The 22,318-nt window shown below is 45.7% G+C and overlaps 1 protein-coding gene across 1 annotated transcript in view; it reads left to right on the forward strand.

The window, feature by feature from the left end:
• Positions 1-22,318, forward strand: part of PRKRA (protein activator of interferon induced protein kinase EIF2AK2) — a 234,644-nt gene that overhangs the window by 87,255 nt on the left and 125,071 nt on the right. The window contains exon 5 of the mRNA XM_085645214.1: positions 1,007-1,124. Coding sequence (XP_085501340.1) covers positions 1,007-1,124 — 118 coding nt within the window. The remainder of the gene's footprint in view (positions 1-1,006; positions 1,125-22,318) is intronic.

Consider the following 22,318-nt stretch of genomic DNA (forward strand, 5'->3'; position numbering starts at 1 on the left):
CTACTGCCCATTGCTACGTACTCCGTACAGGGTTGTCTCTTCCATAAGACATGACAAGGCAGCAGTAGCCTTCAGGTACCACCACTATAAGATGGCAGATTACAATTAACAATTAAAGACCAGAAAAGGGCCTTCTGTTATCCTAAGTAAGCGCTCCAGAGGAAAAATCCAGTTTTGCCTGTAGTGCTGAAAATCCTCTCATTGTGCTTGACTCTATTCCTCTCTGGTTTTAAATTTTGCTCCAGCTCGCACGTTTACTGGATTTAGTCGGATCTTGGCATCCTTTGCTGGATAATTTGGGCTTTAGTTATTCCAGTGCAAAGAATTAGGCTTATAACACTGTGGTAGTATGCTTCTTTCCATCTTGGAGCCCACCAAGTTAGGATGACATTGCTTTTCTTCAGTGTGAATCGATGACTGTCACTTTGCACTTTCTTTCCTACAAGATTCTGCTGGCTGCTAGAAAATCCAACTAAATTGTTGGGTGTGTTTTACTTTCCCTTTTTTAAAAGATTATGTTTACTGGGACAATTTTATCTTTTATCTAGAGTATACATGCCTATGAAAGAAGTTTGCTATCATTTTGTATCTCTTTTAAAGACATGAAATGGATTTGATCATCAACGCATGACCACCTACCTCAAACGCGCTTTTTTTAATTTGTCATTTTCGTTAAATGTATTCATGCATGGATTTTGATTATTAGATAAATAGAAAATGTTGCTTTTAGCGAAACAATATTTTTTAATACATAGAGTATTTTGTCTAATTTAAAATCTGGTTCTGAGATCCTACCTATGGCTGCGTAAATACAATGTTTATGAATTTAGAGGTACTTATGAAAGAAAACAGATGTTACAGGTAAGTAACCTATACATATAAATGGACAATACGACCGTATTTACTTTGTATTCGTATCTAGATCTTTCATATAAGAAATTAAGTCCTCCTTTATTGACTGATACATAAATGTCTATTTACATTTATATTTTATTCCTATTTTTAGGAATTGGCAGTTAAAAAGGGATGGCGACTACCTGAATATTCACTTGCCCAGGAGTCTGGACCACCTCACAAGAGAGAATTTACAATGACATGCCGAGTAGAAGAATTTAGAGAAACAGGTATGCTTATTTCTATCACACATTATGCACATAACATCTTGTTCTCCTGATCATGCCTTTATTTTAGTTTGATTTGTTGTCTAATTTAGCAGGAGTGGATTTATTCCCTCTGCATGCTAATTTCCCTCTGCATGCTAATTTGGGCCGGTCAGTTCTTTATTGTATGCCTGACTGCCTAATGGACAGAACACAGATTAACCTGCAGTGTTAAATTAATTGCTATTCACTAGATAGGAAACACCGTAAGAGGACCCTAAATAGTGAGAAAACAAACAATTTAATAATTGGCAAAGGCGTTTTAGATGAAACCCAGACAAGAAACCCTTGAAGATTGTTCATAACGTGTCCAAATTAAGGGCTAAGCACCAAGAATGATTTAAGAACGATGCTTTAAGTGCGACGTGTGCCCTTATGAGTTTTTAATCCAGATAATGGGGTCTTTCCCCCTTATTCCCTTCTTGAAAATGTGTAGTGGAAAAGTTGTGCCCATTGTCTTAAATGTGGGTGCACCTTTAATAACCAATCTTCTCCCCCTAGGTTTTGTCATGGGCAGTAACTAACACTAACTAACTTAATTCCCTACATATGTAATTTAACATTTCTTTTAACGAAATACTGATATATAAGCTTAAACAGAGAAATTACAATCTGCCCTTCAATGCTTTTGATTCCAACATGTGCCTTTGATTTTTGTCTAAAACTTTGTATTGACATTTCATATTGAACAACATTAGTTTAGTGACATCATACACAATAAATCACATTAGAGACCTTCAGATGTTGGTACAGTGGTACTAGTGTGTGTTTAGCCTGGCATGCATGAGAAAATCAAGGATCCTATTTCAAGGGGTCGCATGCCTGTAACTATAAACGCTAGATATGGCCTTGTGATATGTGTCGTGTCTATGATCTAGGTGTGTTATGTTGCATATTTGAACAGTGGAAGTAGGGTCCAACAAAATGAGGACAAAGTAAGTCAATAAAGGGGAGGGATAACCACCCGTGACCTGTTGCTATGGAGTACTACATTGGAGGTCGATCTGCTTGTAGCAGGTGCTAAATATCTATGCGACAACTGGCTGATCAGAAATTGTGGAACTCTGCCCCACCGGTGTCACCACGGAAGTGACCTAAAGTTACGACATTGGGACCGCCTAGTCTCCCATCCCATCTTGGGAGTCTCTGTAGATCAGTCACAATAGCCCCCAACTACTGGCTAGGGAAAATGTGCGAAGTCCCAGCAGGTCCTCCCTCTGCAGGGCCACACCCTCCGCCCTGGCCCAGTTCAGCAAAGAACGGCGCCAGGCCATTGCATGTGGGGCCACCGGTGTTTTCAGTCGCTTAGTGATTAGGCATTTTGCTGTAACTATGCCAAGGTCGAGGAATCCGAAGGTGACCCTGTTTTTCTTGTCCTTCTTAAAGAGGTGCACAATATATACCTCCCGGGGAAAAGGGATGTCACATTCAGTGCAACGGGCCAGAGTGGTCACTCTGTCAGCCCAGAACTCCCCCAGGGCGGGGCAATGCCATAGCATGTGCAGTAGTTCAGCATTGGGTAAATGGCACGTGGGGCAGACTGAGTCAGTGCAGTGAAAATATTTATTAATCTGGGCTGGGATGAGGTATGCCCGGTGTAGGATAAACAACTGAATCTGATGAAAGCGCTGATTACGAGGGACGCGCATTGGACCATCCAACACGGCGGTCCATTCCTTGTCGTTAAGGGCACGCCCCAGATTGTCCTCCCAATGTTGTTTTAAGGGGACCAACGGATCAGGTGGCTCCCTTCCCCCATGATGTGTAAGTATTGAATCATATGGTGCGTGGGAGGTTCCGAGGTTAGGTTGCCCCACCTGGATGAGAGTGTGACTATGAGTGCGCTGTGTAATAAGAGCTCTTGTGTATGGGATACGGGTACCATCGCGAAAGAGGTCTCCTGTTTCGTGGATACCAGCCGTGTTCCAACTGCGCAGCTCTGCTCCCGTGGTAGCTGAACATCCCCTTGGTGTTCCCAGTAGGCGTATGGTGTGGTGCCACGAGTGATGAAAAGGCTTCTGCCGTAACATTTGTATGCTAGTGAAAGTAGCAAAGAGTTAGTATTCCTGGTTTCGCACATGGATGGAACATGTAAAGCAGAATGTGGTGTGGTACAGAAGATTATAGAGTGGCTGTGTCAGACAAGTGTCAATAAGCTAGCCATCTGGCTATCCATTGTCACTGAGGGGCTAGGTAATAGTGCTCGAGGTTATGCACCACCCCTTGTCCTGTAGGTAGATAAAGCTTCTTAATGGAAACCCTATACCTAGACGCCACCCAGATAAAATCTCTGATTATTTTTTCCAATTTACAGAAAAAGGAAGAGGGGGTGTAGAGAGGTAGGGTGGTGAAATAGTGAAATAGTGAAGAAGGCGAGGAAGGACCACCATCTTTGTGAGGGCCACTCTACCAGAGACAGACAATGTGAGAGTGTCTCAGAAGGCCATCTGCGATTGAGTAGCGGAGGTGGCTCTGTCGATATTGCCCGCGAATAAGTTGGCTTTGTTCTGGTATATGAGGACACCTAAGTAACGGAAGGTGTAATACACCATGGCACTAGGACCCTACCCAGTGAATACCTCGGGTCTAGGGTGGTCGAAGAGAATGGACTTTGCTGCATTGATACTTAGCCCTGATACAGTGGCAAATAATGAAAGTGCTGAATCTAAGGAGGGAGGGATGGAGTGGAGGTCTCTCGCGTACAGCAGAATGTCGTCAGCCTACAAAGAGATTGTGTGTGTACCATCTCGTAGGGTAATACCCATGTCCACACGTGAGTGGATATATGCCGCCAGAGGCTCTACTGCTAGAGAGAAAAGGAGGGGGGATAACAGACAGCCCTGTCGGGTCCCACGACCCACACATATGGAGTCCGTGATATAGGGCCCGGTTTTACCACAAACATTTGGGTGCTTATACAGCATCCTGACCATGCTAATAAAGAAGGACCCTATGCCGAAACTAGGCAAGACTGCAAAGAGAGAGTCCCATACAAGAGAGTTGAGGACTCTCTCGGTCAAGCACCAGGCAGCCTGAGTGGGGCCAGTTCAGTGGGGCGTATTCTGCCACTCTGAAGTAGCGACAATCTTCGCCAGTATTTTATTGTCTGTGTTTAAGATCGCTAGAGGTCTATTAGACCCCAGGGCTGTGGGATCTTTGCCTGGTTTCAATAAGGAGACTACGTTAGCCATGCATAAAGAAGGTGGCAGGGCAGAGCTGTCTATTGCCGTGCATGTAGGTGTGGCACGAAGACTTCCGCATATGCCTTAAAAAAACTCTGTAGGGAGTCCATCTGGTCCCAGTGATTTTCCCGAAGCCAGTGATGAAAGTGCTTCTCGAACGTCATCCACTGATGAGGAATCCAATGCTAAGTGTTTGTCAAGAGGCGGAGTAGGCAATTCAGTCCAGAAAAGCACCTATTTGTTGGGAGTCCCATGTGCGCTGGACGTGTAAAGTGTAGAGTAATGTCTAGTCATGGTTGCATTAAGTACCAGTTGTGTATATCTCATTTGTCCTAGCTCGTCTCATATAGAATCTATGGGACGGTGTGGGTGCTCCTGTCTAATTAGGTATACGAGTAGTTGCTGAGTGAACTAAGTAGTTGTGACAACGCAGCTTATCTAGGAGTTCTAACTGGACCGTTTGCATAGTATCCAATTGTGTTTTGGCTTCAGGGTGGGTGAGCGATCAAGATTCCCAGCGAAGGAGCTTCTGCGGCTAGAGAGATGTCTAGTTTCTTACAAATGCTCCATTTGCGGCCCAGGCAGTGTCCCCTAGTCGTGACCTTAAGGGCCTTCCATTCTGTCGGAGGGGAGCCCGTAGAGCCGGTATTGTGTTCAAAGTAATCAAGCAATGCCATTTCCAGGGAGCTGCGGAAGGTCTGATCCTCCAGCACTGCTGTTTGCAGCCCCCAGGATTGGATCGGTGGAGTTCTCACTTCCTAACTAAGCAGCATGGTCTGTGGGTTATGGTCTGAGTATGTACTGCCCAGATACCCTGTGTCTTGGATTAGGGGGAGCAGCGCAGTTGAGGCCAGTATGCGGTCCAGCCGCACATGCAGGTTATGGACACGTGAGTAGAAGGAATAGATCTGTGAGTCAGGGTTGCGCGCTCATTAAGGACCAGTGCCCCAGCCAGTTGTGTAATGCTTGTGCATTCGAAGAGGCTGTAGTGCGGGTGAGGGGGGGTGGAGCGATCAAGCAATATGTCCAGGACCAAATTGAAATCCCCACCCAGGAGCCGCGGGATATCCCTCCAGCAGAATAGTAATGTGGAAAGGATGCAAAGGAGGGCGCTCAGAGCCCAGCAGTAGGGACTGACCGTTAAGCTTACCCTTAAGGAAAACGTAGCGCCCTGCAGGATCGATTACCACCTCCTCTTCCTCTCAAGGGACCCCCGCCCTCACCCAGACCAAACCACCTCTAGCCAGGGAAGAGAAGTTAGTGCTGTATACATGTCCCCGCCTGCAACGCAACCGAGCAGCCTCTAGGGACGTTAAGTGTCTCCTGGAGTAAAGCAATACCGGCAGACCTACGCTGTAAATACGCGTAAACAGAATACCTGCATGTAGGAGTATGTATACCCCTTACGTTCCAGGTAATGATATTAATGCTTGTCGTGTGAACAGTGTAGATGCGTAGGACTCAGCCAGTGGAGCAGATATGCAGTGTAAGTGTGTACAATATGGCATCAGGTCACTAGGTAAGGCAATACTTTTACTGGGAAAACCAAAAGTACTAGAGCTAAATCGTGAAGCTACATAAGAGTGCACCCCTAACGGAAGTTGACCCAAACCGATGTGCCCAACCAGGGCAACTAACACGTAGTCAGATGTTGACTCTGAGAGGGGGCGTGAAAGACAGGAAAGGCACTAAGTAATCCATCCCCTGAATAGATAAAAATATGGAGTAGCATCCAAGAGTGGAGGGTTGACGCAACATACAATGCATCTTGGCGTCCAACAGGATCTGCTCTGGTCTGGAGCATTAATTGGCGAGGCCCGCCGATGTAATCTTCCACCTCTACTCCTTGGACAACAGCGCCTGCCCCTTTTGGGCGCCGAGGGATCCTCTTGTGGCCTAGATGAGGTTGCCAATCCATTTTCTTCCAGCCAGTCCCAAGTATCGGAGGGGGTGTAAAAAAAAAAGAGCGGTGCCATTTCAAATTACCCGGAGGCGGGCTGGAAAGTGGAATGAGTATTGTAGATAAAGATTTCTCAGTTGACGCTTCACTGCCCCAAAACTGGCATGCCTCTTCTGCACCTGGGCAGTGTAGTCTGGGAAGAAGTAGACTGTGACATTCTGTACCTTGGGTCCTGGGTGTTTCCCCACTCCTCTCAGTATCGCATCTCTGTCCCGGAAATGTAATAGGCGAAATAGGAAGCGCTGCTGGTTAGCCCCAGGCAGGAACCCTGTGTGCACGCTCGACCACAAAGTGTGGGGGGGGAGGGGGGGGGGGGAGTGTTCCTGGGGAAAGCGACTCTCTCAACCAGGTCCCTGTGTAACCTACCGGGTCCTGCCCCTCTGTCCCCTCAGGTAGGCCAATTGCACGCACATTATTGCAACGCGACCGACCCTCTCCATCATCTAACTTCTCTTTGAGTTTGCAGACCTGACCCCACAGTTCTTGTAAGGTCACAGTATGTTTGCGGGATTTGGGTTGGAGGTCCGCAAGTGTAAGCTCAGCTTCATGCATACGTTCGGTCAATTTCTGATGATCCGCCCGTAAAAGCGTAAGTCAGATGTGATGCTGTCTGTCCTGTTCTCAGGAGATGTGTGGGTGTGATCCAGCACCGTGCCAATCTTTTCCACCGCTGCCAGTACTGAGTCCAGCTTGGCCGAGAGGTCAGGGCGGCCGGGCTCTGGAGATTTCCCCGCTCCCCTGGACGACCACCCACTCGCGCCATGGGGTGGCATATCCTGGTGGGTGGCAGAGCGAAGGCAGCCCAATAGCTAGTTGCTGTGCATTGGGCATAGGGAGCAGTTTGTCTGTTGTTCCTGACTGTTGTGGCTGCGAGGAGGAGTTGAGTTAGCTGCTATCAATCGTGTGGGCTTCTGATGAGCTTAGACAAGTATCCTGGGTGCCGTTGCGCTGGCCCAATTGGTTACACCCTAAGATAGGTTTCCTCTGGACTGCAGAACTATAGGCGAGACAGATCAGATCTGAGACCACCGTGCCCCTTCAGACTGTGGCAGGGGCCTACGAGGAGGTAAGGGAGAGACTCCCAAACAATACCCCCATCTGATCCAGCTTCGACTCGTGTTCAATGTGGCCCCCTTGTAAGTTTAATAGACTTTGTAGTGCAGTCTCGACGTGATACGCCTGGGAGTCTCCCGCAGCCTCGCTGGGCTCGGCGGGGGGGGGGTGGGAGAGACCTATAGGATGGTTCCCGCTTTAGCCCAAGGGACGGCCCGAGCACCTAGAGACGCAGGCCTATGACACAGGTGCTGTTGGTGGAGCCCATGTGAGGGATGGGCCAGACTCTCCCCACAGTGAGCCTCCAAAGGGAAAGTGGGCTTGGAGAACAGTAGCTGGCTGCAGTCTCAATGGTGCCAAACATGTCTCAAAGGCTGTAAGTGAAGGGAGACGGAATAGCTTTGGCCCAATGTTGTCCCCGTGCTGACCCAGCCCAGCTCGCCATGCACGCTTTGGAGATAGTGTGGGTCTTTGTGTTCTGCGCCGTTGCCAGAGATGCGTCCACCAAAGGAGTCTAGGCCCAATCGCCCCCTGTTCGCTTGATTCAGTGGTGCCCCAGAGGTCCTGCAAGCCGCGGCTGCAGGAGGAGGGACAGCCTGGGCCCGATACAACCCCGTGCTGTCGCTCCAGGCCAATACAACTGCAGAGGGGCGCACTTAATCACATGCATCGCGCTTGCTTAGGGGGCCTGGGCCCGACGAACCCCGGGCCCTCTCTCCCCAAGTCGGTTGCCGCTAACTCGCTTGCCAGGCTCACCTGGTCTCACATTGATGCGCCTGGGTTTAGCAGGCCCACCAGGGCGGCTCCTCCTCTGAGCGACGGGGGATCACAATGCAGCCGACCAGGCTAGGGATTGGCAGTCCGGCCACAGTCCTTTCTCTTGTGCTTCGTCTCTGGGCATCTGATGTGCGGCAGCCCGCCGCAGGTCCCAGACTAACCCCGTGCGAGGCCGGTAGAGCCCTGGGTGCGACATACCCACCATCCGCAAGGCCCCTCCGATCACCGCACGTGGCGCAGACATCCACCCAGGATCCGGTAGGTGTCTTGCCCCAACGGCAGAGAAGCAAGGATCTCTGCCTCAAAGCCCGCAGCGCAGGCCGGACCTCAAGGAAGACGTGGGCCGGTTCCCGGGAACCAACGCGGGGAAGGCCGCACCCCCGAAAGCTCACCTGCTGGTGTGTCCACAGCCTCGGGGAGCCCACCACTGGTGCCCTTTTACGCCTTCCACGCCTGTGGCACTTTCATTGCAGGTTTGATACAGTGATGGTCAGAATAATCGGGGGATAGGGCTCGGAGCCTGATCAAAACGCATTTGCCATCTTGGGTACTTGGCCACGCTTCCCCCAACATATGCTTTTGATGATAAATATATCAAGCCTAATGTTTTTATTTTAACTTTTCATAATAAACAGATCAGAACTATGGCAACAAATATTTTTCCTAGTAAACCAATCGGGCCTGTAGCGGTTATCAATGGTGTATCACCAAAACCAACTGAGGCCTTATGTACTGAGCTTAAGCTTTCCCACAAAGCAACCATCAGCCATACAGTCACAAAATGGCATTGTATAGAACATTACAGGTGGAAAAGCAAAATACTAACTCTTCTAAAAGACCCTAACAAAGATTCTAACTGTATAAATTCGCTATCCCAACTGTTTGTCAGAGGGGGTAACCAGTATCAAAATGCTTGTCTACTATGGTAATCTGTTCGGCTCCATTTAACAAATAACGATCTGTAGGCTTTAATATAGAGTAATAACAATGCACCCATAAATGCTTATTGACTTTAACATTCTTTACACAATCAATATCAGAGGCCTTCTGCCTTTATTGAAACTTTTCAGAATAAACAATTGGGCATAGTCTTAATAGTTGGATTGTCACCATCATCAACTTAAACCCATTGTACTGAGCTTAACCTTTCTGCAAGGCAATCTGGAATATAGTTATAAAAATACAAATGTATACAAAACTACAGTTGTCAAAGCAAAATACTATCTTTCCTAACGGAGCCTAATAATGATTTTTGTAGTGCATATCTTCTTTCCCCACACTTTGGATATATCGCATATATCAAAACCCTTGCCTACTACAGTAATCTGTGAAATTCCATGTTACAAAGTACCTGCCTATATGCTTTGGCCCATTGTAATAACAACACATCGTTAAAAGCCTATTGTCTTTAATGTATATTTGTCACAATCAGTAGGTCCAGCCCACTGGCTTTGTCATAATGTTTTATAATGTGTAGATCAAACCTATGAAATCTGACATGCGTTTCTCAATGAACCAATTAAACCTTTACCCTTTTATTTTGGCTTTATTTTACCCAACACCTGCCTATTCAAGTGCAGCTATAGTGGCAATCATCATGTTTATAGTTATAAAATTAAAATATAAAGAAAAATGCAGCTTGCTTAATAGGGCCTAAAAAGAATCAATACAAAGACCTCCTCCCAACCCCAGGGTTTGTCAGCGTGTCCCCAACGTCTAAACCCTTACCTACTACGGTAATCTGTGAGATTCATCTGTAGGCTTTAGTATACAATAACAGCAATCCACACATAAATGCCTATCAACTTTAACGTATGCTAAAATAAGTATTTCAGACCTATACCTTTTATCATAACATTTCATAATAAACAATTAGACCAATAGTCATGATCATTGGCTTGCTATCATAACCAACTGAGTCCTGCTGCATCAAGTATAAACATTTGCCAAAAAGTGCAAAACATGCAGTCTTTTTAGTGGAAGGACAAAAATTCGGCCCAATTACCTGTACGAAGAGGTACCAGCATTTGTGTGAAGCCTAAGCCCCTCTCTCGGTAGGACTCTGAAAGCTCTTATTTGTTGATCACATACATTCAAGAACAGTTACACTGTCAAACAATACTTAAAAATCCATGTAGGTTAATGCTTGCCCTCCTACCTTCTGTGCTGCTGTCAGAGAAAAACTGTATAAATTATCCAGTTACCCAAGACACCTCAATAGTATTACTATGTCGTGAGTGTGCTTCTGAAAGTTCACACTCGGGCAGCTAGATAAATAAACACAATGCTCACAGCTGTGTGGAAGGCAAGCACTTTTTTGTGGAAGCACACTACTTCTACCCAATCACAACATGTACTCCTGAATCCCACCATGTAGGCGGAGCCAAAGCCCATCTTCTAGTGATGCTTACAGAATTGCCTGTCAAGCCAGACCATAAAAAGGTTGTGAGAGATAATCCTGATCTGCATGTAGGCGTCTATGATACCTGGAAAATTGGTACTTAAAAAGGTTAAGGGACAAGTATCAAATTGAAATATAATTCCCATTAAACATGCAAAGTGGGAACTTTACTTCAGGGTAATTGTTTTGCTGTTTGTGCACTTCGGAGCTGCGTTTAATTCAGTGTATTTTTTTTAATCCAAAATGAGGGCTTGGAATGTTGTGGAGGGTTTGCTTACATGGAGGAAAGTGTGCACAGGTTTCCTCCAAAGCTATCCACAGCTGGAACAATTACTGACCATGTACTCGTTAAGAATGGTCTTGAATAAGGGTGTTGGTCCATTTGTTCTCCTTGCTTGTTAGGGATTTGTCAGTGACACATTCTTTGCCTAATTAGTTTCCTCCAAAATTATAAACGGATATGTTGGCTGTTAACTTTTTACGAATGACTTGCTGTTAGTTGACTTAAAGCTGATTGGTCTCCAGTAGAAAATTCCTTGTTTATCTTACCAACTGAACCTTTGGCACTTATAGTTTGCCGATTGCGCACGACACCTTTAAATACCTAGGGATCTGAGTATATAGGACACATTCTGATCAACTCGATGGCAACTTAATGAGAGCAATCACTGCCATATGCTCAGGACACATTCTGATCAACTCGATGGCAACTTAATGAGAGCAATCACTGCCATATGCTCAAGTATATCTTTTTGGACCTCCCTCCCATTATCGGCGATGGGACGGATTGGCATTTCCAAAATGGTGATGCTTCCCCGTCTCCTGTACTTTTTTGTAAATCTACCCCTAATAGTCCCGCAGGCGGTATTCCGAACGCTGGATGTGCTTCTCCTAGAGCTAATATGGGGGAAGGGTAGGCGTAGGATTAGCCTCAAGAAACTACAGTTAGAACCCTGCAAAGGAGGATTGGGGTCCCAGCCTTCAGGGCTTACTATTACGCATGCCACTGCAATGGTTATCCTTTTGGATGGCGGGTAGGAACCTACAGGAAATTGGATATGGCCCCAGGGACTTAGAAAGTGGGACACTCCACAGACTCCTACTCCCTAAAATCAAACTCCCGCCACAGGGTCCCCCTTTGCTGACAACCACCATTCAATGCTGGAAGAAGGCTATACAATATACATCGGGGGCAGTCCCATATGCGAGAAATATCCCATTATTAGGCATGCCACTCCCTGGTGGGAGACTAACACAGGCGAGACTACTCGACTGGATGGAGGTTGGAGTGGAAGCGGTGGGATCACTCTTTGGGGATGGCATCCTTCTGAACCATGATATGTTTGTGCAGGCCACAGGCGCAACAGATCGCCACTATCTATTGTATGCTGCTGTCGCACATTACACTAAATAGACATGGGCACCTCAGCGCACTGAACTACCTCAACACAAACTAGTTCACCTGCTTTATTACATGGGGAGGGGAGGTCACCTAGTTAAATGGTTGTATACTGGCATTAGGGCGCAGGTCTCTGTTACACTCACTGCTCTCCGGGCAAAATGGACAGACGACACAGGCATGGCCATAACTGACAAAGCATGGACGAGTATTTTGGAGCATCCCAAACGGGTGTCCCGAAATGCCCCCTTAAATTCATACAAACTATGGTGTTACATAGGTCATATTTAACCCCGAGGAGAATCCAACGTATGTTCCCTGAGGCCAGAATAGTTGCCCTCGAGGTAGGGCTGAGGAAGCGGGATTCCTTCATATGTTGTGGGTTTGTCCCCGCCTCGGCGCTTATTGGGGCGGAATCAGGAGGGCACTTGGGGAGACCACACAGTTAACGATTCATAACAATGCTGTAGAATGTTTGCTGGGGCTGCGCAAACGTACTAGCGCCCTTAAGGTCCAGTTAAGCTTTTTTGATATAGCTTTCATCTTAGCTATACGAGGGATCACCATGAGATGGAAATCTCCCCGCTGCCCTCCATTAACCTCATGGCAGGATGATGTGATACGATGGTGTGGGGCAGATAGCGCGGCTATTAGACGTGAGGAGGCGAGATGGCTCAGAAAACACCCAATCTCCCTAGACTGGGACCGCATGCTAGAAGAGTTTCGACATTTAGATCTTACACCTGGGCCCATCACACCTACCCCATAGTACACCCATAAGGCACCAACATACGCAACGCCAATTGAGATTATCTTGCCACACCGACAACCGGAACCAAGCGATCCTAGATAGAGGTATAGTAATGGGCTATACTCACTTAGTATTGGCTTTGACAAGGTAGTAGGAATACATAACTCCCTCTTTTGTACAATTAAAGAATACTTCCTTAAACCTGTGAAAAACAAGAGTCAGAGCCCCTAAGCCTGCTAAGTGGTACAATGTTCAGTGTAGAGCAGCACGATTAGCTTTAGGCAATGCTATGAAGGAGGGGCAACTCACGGTAACTCAATCTGCCAGAAAGGATTACAAAATTAGTATACTTAAGGCAAAGAAAGCTTGGGATGAGCATCACTGGTCTGAGTTAAAGGCAGCCAGTGACAGAAAGGATTCTCGGTTATTCTGCCACATTGTGAGGTGGGGAAAATCGGGTTCTCCTGAGCCCCCGCATAACAATGTGCCTGAAGAAGAATGGGTAAAAATGTTTAAAAACCAGTATGCCGAGCCCAACAATCCTGACCTGGGCCCGGAAATTAGCATAGATCATTCCAATAAAAATTTCGTTACCATTACTGGAATCATGATGGCCCTTAGCTCGGTGGCTTGTGGTCGTGCCCCTGGCCTCGATGGAGTGCCAGCTGATTTATTTATAAATGACAAAGAGCGCTGGTGTAAGTACATTCATCTTCTTATGAATGCTATTGCACTGGGTGCAGAGGTACCAAAATCTTGGCAGGGTGCAGTAATTATTCCTGTCTTTAAGAAAGGTGACCGATCTCAGCCGTGCAATTATAGGCCAATAAGCCTCATAGATACTGTTCAAAAGGTTGTGGGGCGTGTGATCGTCAATAGGCTCCTGGACTGGGTGGAGAAGACTAATGCCCTTTCACAATTCCAGGCAGGCTTTCGTCGGTCCACAAGTACGGTGGACCAGGTCTTTCGTTTTACCCTGTTACAATGGAGGACCGTTGTGCTGGGTAAAGGAAGTTTGTACGTGGCCTTTGTTGATTTGCGGGCTGCTTTTGACCTTGTTCCCCGGTATAAGTTATGGTCGGTGCTTAAGAAGCAGGGTCTCCCAAGCGAGTTGTTATCTATGATAATGAGGCTTCATGAATCTAACTATGCCAGAATTCAGTGGGGGGGTCTAGGTTCGGTAACTGCAGACTTCCCTGTTGAGAGGAGAGTCCGGCAGGGATGTTCGATGGCTCCCGTGCTTTTTACATTGTATATTAACGATGTTGTTGCCCGTATGTTTTCTACCCAAGTGGATGCCCCTTTTTTAGCTGGTACTAAAATTCCTATTTTAATGTTTGCAGATGACACGCTCATCCTATCTAAAACACCCAGCGGTTTGCAGCGTGCCTTGTCTATCTTTGATCAATTTTGTGGGGAGTATGGCTTAGAGGTTAACACATCCAAAACAAAGATTTACACAAAACAAAAGAGCCACCAACGACAGACAGAGGTTAAGCACTTGAATTCCCAGGTATAGTTATATCAAAAGCGGTGCATCCACTTCCAGCATCCGTCGTTGAAAGATGCTCTAATGGTCCCAAAAGTTCACAAACATAAGGAAGGTGCACTCAATACAAGAGTCATTCAGATTCACAAATATTATCCGTTGATATTTCAAATTTATTCCAAATTTAATCGGCAAACAGCCTTTTTCCGTTGATATTTCAAATTTATTCCAAATTTAATCGGCAAACAGCCAACGCGTTTCGTTCCTTTTGCCAGGGGACTTCTTCAGGGCTGCAGAAGTGACATAAAAACATATAAACACATAAAAAAGCACAAATATAATACGACAACCAACAAAGATACATAAAGTACAAATATATAAATACAATTTGATCAATAACAAATATACACATATATACAACATTATATGTATAAAAACAACACAAAACACACACATTACATGTAACGTGTTTTGCTGGGTATTTAGTACAGATATAAAAATCAAAACGTACTGTATCTGAATCTAAAACTACATACATCTTTTAGTTGATTAAAGGAGAGAAGGACGATTAAATTTTGAATAAATTTGAAATATCAACGGATAATATTTGTGAATCTGAATGACTCTTGTATTGAGTGCACCTTCCTTATGTTTGTGAACATCCAAAACAAAGCTTTTGATTTTTAACCCCCATCGTAGCTTTAAATCTAAAATCACTTTGAATGACCGCCCGCTAGAGGTAGTGAATACTTTTACATACTTAGGTATGCATATATCTAGCGAGAAGAACTGGCGACATCACATTGACATTGCTACACTTAGACATAGGCAACTGGCCGGTGCTATCTGTACAGAGCACAGAAAATCCTTAACCAAACCTGTAAAACCTGCCTTGCAGGTCTATGAAGCTAAGGCCCTAGGCTCTGCGCTTTACGGTGCTGAGCTCTGGGGCTTTGAGAAGGTGGTTGCACTTCAATCCTCGGAGAATAAATTTCTCAGGGCAATAACTGGTGTCCCTAAAAGCACCCCATTGTTGCCCCTTAAATATGATTTGGGTAGAAGAGCAGTTTCAGATTTGGTAAAACTTCGCCCAATCCTGTACTGGCGCAGGCTATGGACGACTCCTGTGCTCTCTCATTATGCAGAGGGTTTTTTAGACTTCATACAATCTGATGTATACCACAAAATTGGATGGTTAAAATCACTTAAGATATCCCTGTCTGAGCTTGGTATGTGCTCACTTTGGGAAGATCCGGCGAGAGCCATTTTTCCATCTAAAAGTATTTTAAAGAGCACTTATTGGGAGCTGGTTGCCTCCCGACACTGGAGTAGCTCCAGTGCTGGTTCCATGACTGGAGAATTTTTAGAGGCTAAGATGTATCCCTGTCTAGAACCATATTGGGATATTATAACCAGGCCTGGAGAAAGGAAGCTCCTCTTTCAACTCAGAGCAGGTGCACTTCCCCTTAAATCTTTGACAGTTAAGTGGGTAGGTGGATCTTGTGATAGTTGTCCTGTTTGTGGTATTAATAAAGAAACCATCGGTCACTTTTTATTCTCTTGTAAATCTTATGCGGTTCCAAGGCGTATCTGGTTGTCCCCGATGTGTAAAAACCTAGGGACAACCAGTAGCATTGTAGCCCTGCGTATCATATGCACTAGCACTTTGACCTGGATTTCGGTAGCTACCGCAAAGTATCTAGGTTGGGCGTGGTCGATTAGACAGAGATTGCTAGTCACTTGACTATTCTCCGGACTAGACAGAGACTGCTAGTCATTTGACTATTCTCTGCTAAGTTATTCTATTTCTGCATTTTTTATCTTCTGTGTCATTTTTAATTCACTTTTATTCTAACTATTCTACCTTTTTATAAACTTACCATTGCTAACTGAACAGTACGTTTACTTAGGTTTAGCAACCAAGTCAGTACATTTTAAGAAGTATGTTTTGTAATTGACGTCTTCGACCGGGATTTAATCTTATTTTAAAATGTTATATGTATTTGTTTCACTGTAAAATTGTACTCTGCTTTTATGAATGATATTCGAATAAAGCATACTTTGACTTGTAATGGGCTATAGGACACAATACTGAGACGCAGACCAGGAGGGAGGGAGGGGGGAAGAGTACAGGGTTGTTCTGAAAAAGTAATAGTTCACATTGCATTCCACTTGTAACTGTCATTGGTAATACTTATGTAGTATTCTAGCAAATATTATTGGCCGGACATATGACCAGCCTACATCCTGTTGACTTATGAGGTGCACTCCATTGTATAACCATTTATGATACGAATATATTTAACAGAGATGTTTCAACAAAAACAAAATGAACATGCCAAGATGTATTTAATATTGCTAGTGTACCGTTCATTGGGGTGCAATAAAGATTGTTTAAAAAAAAAAATCTAACCAACTGAAAATTGATATTTAGAAAACGAACGTGACCATATGAGCAGGGTAAAAAAACTGTATTTAATTGGTGTTTTGATAAATTGGAAAGTTAAGATTACCAGTATGACCTTTACCATATCGCCGAATTGGACTTGCATTGGCAAACGACAAAATCAAAAGTGTTGAGCTTGTGTGGCCTGTCAATGTTTATTCAACTTTATTGTACATACTCTGCGCAGTCTCCTATTACTGCAAGGAATGGAAAGATTATGCTGCTTGTTTCATGTGACACAGCTCTTCTAGCTCTTGAAGGTAAAACTTGTGTTTGAGGCATATGGGCTGCAGATCACACACTAGTTCATAGATCGCCATCTGGTGGTGGGCCCGGATGATTACACTTTGTTGTTGTCCTGGAAGAGTCTTTGTATGGTAGATGACTCCTGCTCTGGAGCATAGTGCGCATTGGCATCGACTCAATCTTCAGAATGTTTTTTTTCACCATCGGGCTCGGATGTATATGTCGCTCCCGCTCGGTTTCGTTACCGATCGCATTTCGACGTGCATTCCCTGATCTCTACCTTCGGTATTGTTTTCGATTGAGACTTCCTTACACACGCGTCTCGAACAACCTTCACTTCTTGATTCCGGTGCTCGTCGAGGGCCGTCGGGCCCAACTGCGCCATTGGGCCTTCGGCTCATGGAAAGAACACCATTCAAGAAGTGTCCTCGGTGTGGACACAAATTCCAACACACTGATTTACATGAGGTGTGCCATCTGTGCTTGTCCCCAGAGCACGAAAGCTGAGATTGCCAGGCCTGTGCTTTGTTCCGGGCAAAAAAGACAATCCGAGACCGTCGAGCTCGAAGAGTCGTGGCACAATCGTCTTCATCGGCACCAGACACCCTCGTCCAGGAGACTCCAGTCCAACCGGAGTCCGATGAACAAATGCAGGAAGACGTCATCGTTTCTGAAACAGAGAATTCAGCTTCTGGAGCCGACGATCCCCTTCCAGCTGGACAGCCGGTCGTAAGTACAGACGTCGACCCTCTTGCTACCCCCACACCGGGTGAGGATTCGGTTCCACCTCCACCTTCGGGCCCAGGTGCTCACCGATCACAAACTTCCGATGCCCCGACTTCAGGTCCGACGACGAAGAATTCCAAAAAGCCTCTAGGCGACACGGGCTTGAGTCAGCCTTCAGTCAACCCCGATAATCAGAAGGTTCTCAAACTGAAAGTGAAACCTATACAGACTCCGGCACTGAAGAAAACTTCAGTACCTAAAACAGTCAAACCAAAGCCAAGTCCGGCACCAAATCAAACTTCGGCACCTAAAACGGTCGAACCGAAGCCAAGCTCGGCACCGAAGCCAATTCTGACATCGAAGCAAACTTCGGCACCTAAAACTGTCGACCCAAAACACGCTTTGGAACCAACCACTCCGGATCCGAAGAAAATCTCCGATCCAAAGAAATAATTTGAACCGAAAAAACCTTCCGACCACAAGTCTTCGGAACCCAAACCTAAATCTGCTCCTCAGACTGTACTAAACATTGATAAACCCAGCAAACAGCTCGATCCCAAACAGGACAAACCGGTTCCGAAAATGGAATCTCCCATAGAAGAGCTTTTCCATCCAGATCCAAAGCAAAAGACTCTTCTTATTCACCCAAAGACTGGACATATCACCACTTTACCAGGTAAAAGAAAACTGGAAGTTCCTCCCACACCTTCAGTCCCTCTCAAAAAACATGCTCAGACTTCTCCCATAGGAGTACCTTCACCACTTCCGGAGGTGCCAGACCCTTATATTTCCCCCACACACTCACCACTCAGCCCACATAGCCCTGATGAGGATGATATTTCTGGGGGAATAGAAGATGAGCAACCCTTAGATGATCCAGATGATATTACTGGCCCATCAGATGATCCTTGGGAAGACTACAATGCACCAGATGCCCCGGATCTACCCCAAGATGACGCATACCCTTCTAGGCCATCTCCTCCATATGACACCATAGGGTTCACACAACTCCTTCACAGAGCAGCTACCTTTCATGGGGTCTATCTCCATACTGACCCAGGGGATAACGACTTTCATATGGACACACTATTACCCTCTCATAAGACCACAACCATCTTACCAATGCTTAAAGGGGTTATAAAACACGTACCAGACGTATTCAAAGATCCCGTCGGGGCCAGGGTAATTAATCCCAGGTTGGAGAAAAAATACAAAGCTGCTCCATCTGACCCAGCCTATATCAAGGGCTATCTACCATTAGACTCTTTAGTGGTCTCCAACGCACGAAAAAGACCAAACTCTCAGACAACAGATCCACCCTCTGATAAAGAATCCAAACTCTTAGATGCTTCAGGAAAACGTATGACATCTCAAGCAGCCAACGTCTGGAGAATCGCCAACACCCAAGCTCTGTTGGCAAGATACGATAGGACTCAATACGATGAGCTTGAAACCCTGATACAACTTCTACCAGACAAATGCAAGACCAGGGCTACTGATTTAATACAGGAAGGGAAGGTCATTACTGATACTTCTATCCGTTGCGCTCTAGATGCTGCTGACACAGCCTCAAGGGCAATAAATACTGGCATACTTTTACGCAGGCATGCCTGGCTGCGTATTTCTGGTTTCAAACCAGAAGTACAAACCAGTATTCTCAATCAACCTTTTGACCAACAACATCTGTTTGGCCCCACAGTTGATACCTCTCTCGAAAAAATGAAAAAGGACATTGACACCGCAAAATCCATGGGAGCTTTGCAAAATCAACCTCCCAGAGCGTCTTTTCGTCGCTCCTCCTACAGGAGCGCCTCAACAACTTTTCCTACCAACACTGCCTCCTCTTCTTACAAAACTCCCACCCAATCCTCGCCCAATAGAGGTTATTACAGAGGAGGATACAGAGGCAGCAATACTAAAGGTAGAGGCAGAGGTAACAACACTCGTACCGCCTCCGCCCCCAAACAGTGACTTCCCTCCCTCCCCCCCCCCCAGACCATTCCACTCCTGTCGGGGGGAGATTACAACAGTTCCTACCTGTCGAACTCCATCACAACCGAAAGGTGGGTAAGACAAATAATTCAGTCAGGTTATTGCCTGGAGCTCACTTCCACTCTTCCAACAATACCACCCAAACAGCGTCCCATGTCACAAGAACATCTCACACTCCTAAAACAGGAGGTTGTTGCTCTATTGCACAAACCTGCAATAGAACCAGTTCCACTACACCATCAAAACACAGGGGTTTACTCTCTGTATTTCCTTATTGCCAAAAAAGACCGCTCCCTCAGACCTATACTGGACCTGAGACCCCTGAACCTTTACATACAGTCAGACCACTTCCATATGGTCACATTACAGGAGGTCCTTCCTCTGCTAAAACAAGGTGATTTCCTTGCTACCTAGATCTCAAGGACGCCTACTTTCACATTCCCATTCACCAAGCTCACAGGAAGTACCTTCGGTTTGTAGTGGACGGTCAGCATTACCAATTCAAAGTCCTCCCCTTCGGAGTCACTACAGCACCCCGAGTCTTCACAAAGTGTCTCGCGGTAGTAGCAGCACACTTGAGAAGGGAAAACATCCATGTCTTCCCATATCTGGACGACTGGTTAATAAAAGCCAAGTCATACCAGCAATGCATCCAGCACACACACAAGACCATTCACCTCTTACACAAACCCGGGTTCACTATAAACAAAACAAAGTCGCACCTCCCAACCATCCTGGTCTCAACAGTATCTAGGTGCCACAATAGACACCTCCAAAGGACTTTCATCCCCCAATCCAAAAAGAATACAAGCCATGCAAGCTCTTATACAAAAATGTCAACCGCAACACTCACTGCCAGCTCCGAGTGTTCATGCAACTAATTGGGATGATGGAATCTTGCATTTTCGTAGTACCGCACGCCAGACTCCACATGCGCCCCCTGCAAGAGTGCTTAGCAAGCCAATGGAACCAGGCTCAAGGTCAATTAACAGATCTGGTGGTGATCGACAGCTGGACACATCACTCTCTGCAGTGGTGGAACACCAAGAACCTTTCCAAAGGACGGCCGTTCCTCAAGCCAGTTCCACAGGTAGTACTAACCACAGACACATCCCTAACCGGCTGGGGAGCTCATTTGTCAGAGCACACAGTACAGGGCAGGTGTACACCACAACAATAGCTACTCCACATAAACCATCTGGAGTTGCTAGCCATTTTTCTAGCTCTAAAATCTTTTCAAAATCACCTTTCAGGCAAGGCTGTCTTAGTCCACACAGACACTATGACAGCCATGTACTACATTCAAACAGGGAGGAACACACTCCTTACAGGTCTCCCGGCTGGCGCAGAGCATATGGAGGTGGGCCATTCCTCAAAACATCTACCTACTAGCAGAACATCTACCAGGAGTTCAAAATCAGATTACGGATCTGTTGAGTCGTCAGAGCCAACAGATTCATGAGTGGGAACTTCATCCACAAGTTCTTCAACCTTTCTTTCAAGTATGGGGACAACCACAAATAGATCTGTACGCCACACATCTAAACTCCAAATGCCCAAGTTTCGCCGCCAGGTATCCACACCAATTGTCCAAAAGCAATGCGATATGGATGAGTTGGTCAGGCAGATTTGCGTACGCTTTTCCGCCACTCCCACTCATTCCGTTAGTGGTGCGCAAGCTGCAGCAACACTCCCTCACACTGATCCTCATTGCACCAACATGGGCAAGGCAACCGTGGTACACCATACTACTGGAACTTTCAGTGGTACCACATCATAAACTGCAACTCTCACCACACCTGTTAACACAGAACCATGGAGAGATCATGCATACGGACCCCATGCAGCTCAATCTAGCAATTTGGCTCCTGAGGTCTTAGAATTTGGATATCTCAACCTCCCACCTGATTGCATGAACGTTATCAAAGAAGCTAGACGTCCCACCACTAGAGCTTGCTACGCCGCTAAATGGAAAAGATTTGTTATATATTGCACCAATAACAACAACAACCCACTAGATGTTTCCATCCAAAACATCATATGCTACTTGTTGCATTTGCACAAATGCACTTTAGTATACTCCGCAATCAGGTTACATCTTTCTGCTATAGCAGCTTACTTTCAAAGCAGACAGCATCTATCATTATTCAAAGTTCCTGCCATCAAATCCTTCATGGAAGGCCTCAAAAGAATAATTCCTCCCAGGGTACCACTCTCCCCTGTATGGAACCTCAACATTGTTCTCACCAGGCTCATGGGTCCTCCATTTGAGACTTTGCATAAGTGTGAATTGCAATTTCTTTCATGGAAAGTTGCTTTTCTCATAGTTATTACATCACTCAGAAGGGTGAGTGAGAGCCAGGCACTAATAATTCAAGAACCATTCTTGCGACTCCATCACAACAAGGTGGTTCTAAGGAGCAATCCCAAATTCCTTCCAAAAGTAATTTCACCATCCCATCTAAATCAGACTGTTGAGTTGCCAGTATTCTTCTCCCAACCTCAAACAGTTGGTGAGAGAGCTCTCCATACATTAGATGTTAAACGAGCTCTCCTCTATTATATTGATAGGACAAAGCCATTTCGTAAGACAAAGCAGCTTTTTGTGTCCTTTTCTCACCCACACAAAGGTAATCCCATTTCAGAAATTGGGATTGCAAGGTGCATTGTTAAATGCATTCAAATTTGTTACCAAAAAGCAAAACACACACTATCCATTCCCCCTAGGGCTCATTC

The sequence above is a fragment of the Triturus cristatus genome, chromosome 3_1, assembly GCF_964204655.1.
Source record: "Triturus cristatus chromosome 3_1, aTriCri1.1, whole genome shotgun sequence".
In the NCBI taxonomy this organism is placed as follows: Eukaryota; Metazoa; Chordata; class Amphibia; order Caudata; family Salamandridae; genus Triturus; species Triturus cristatus.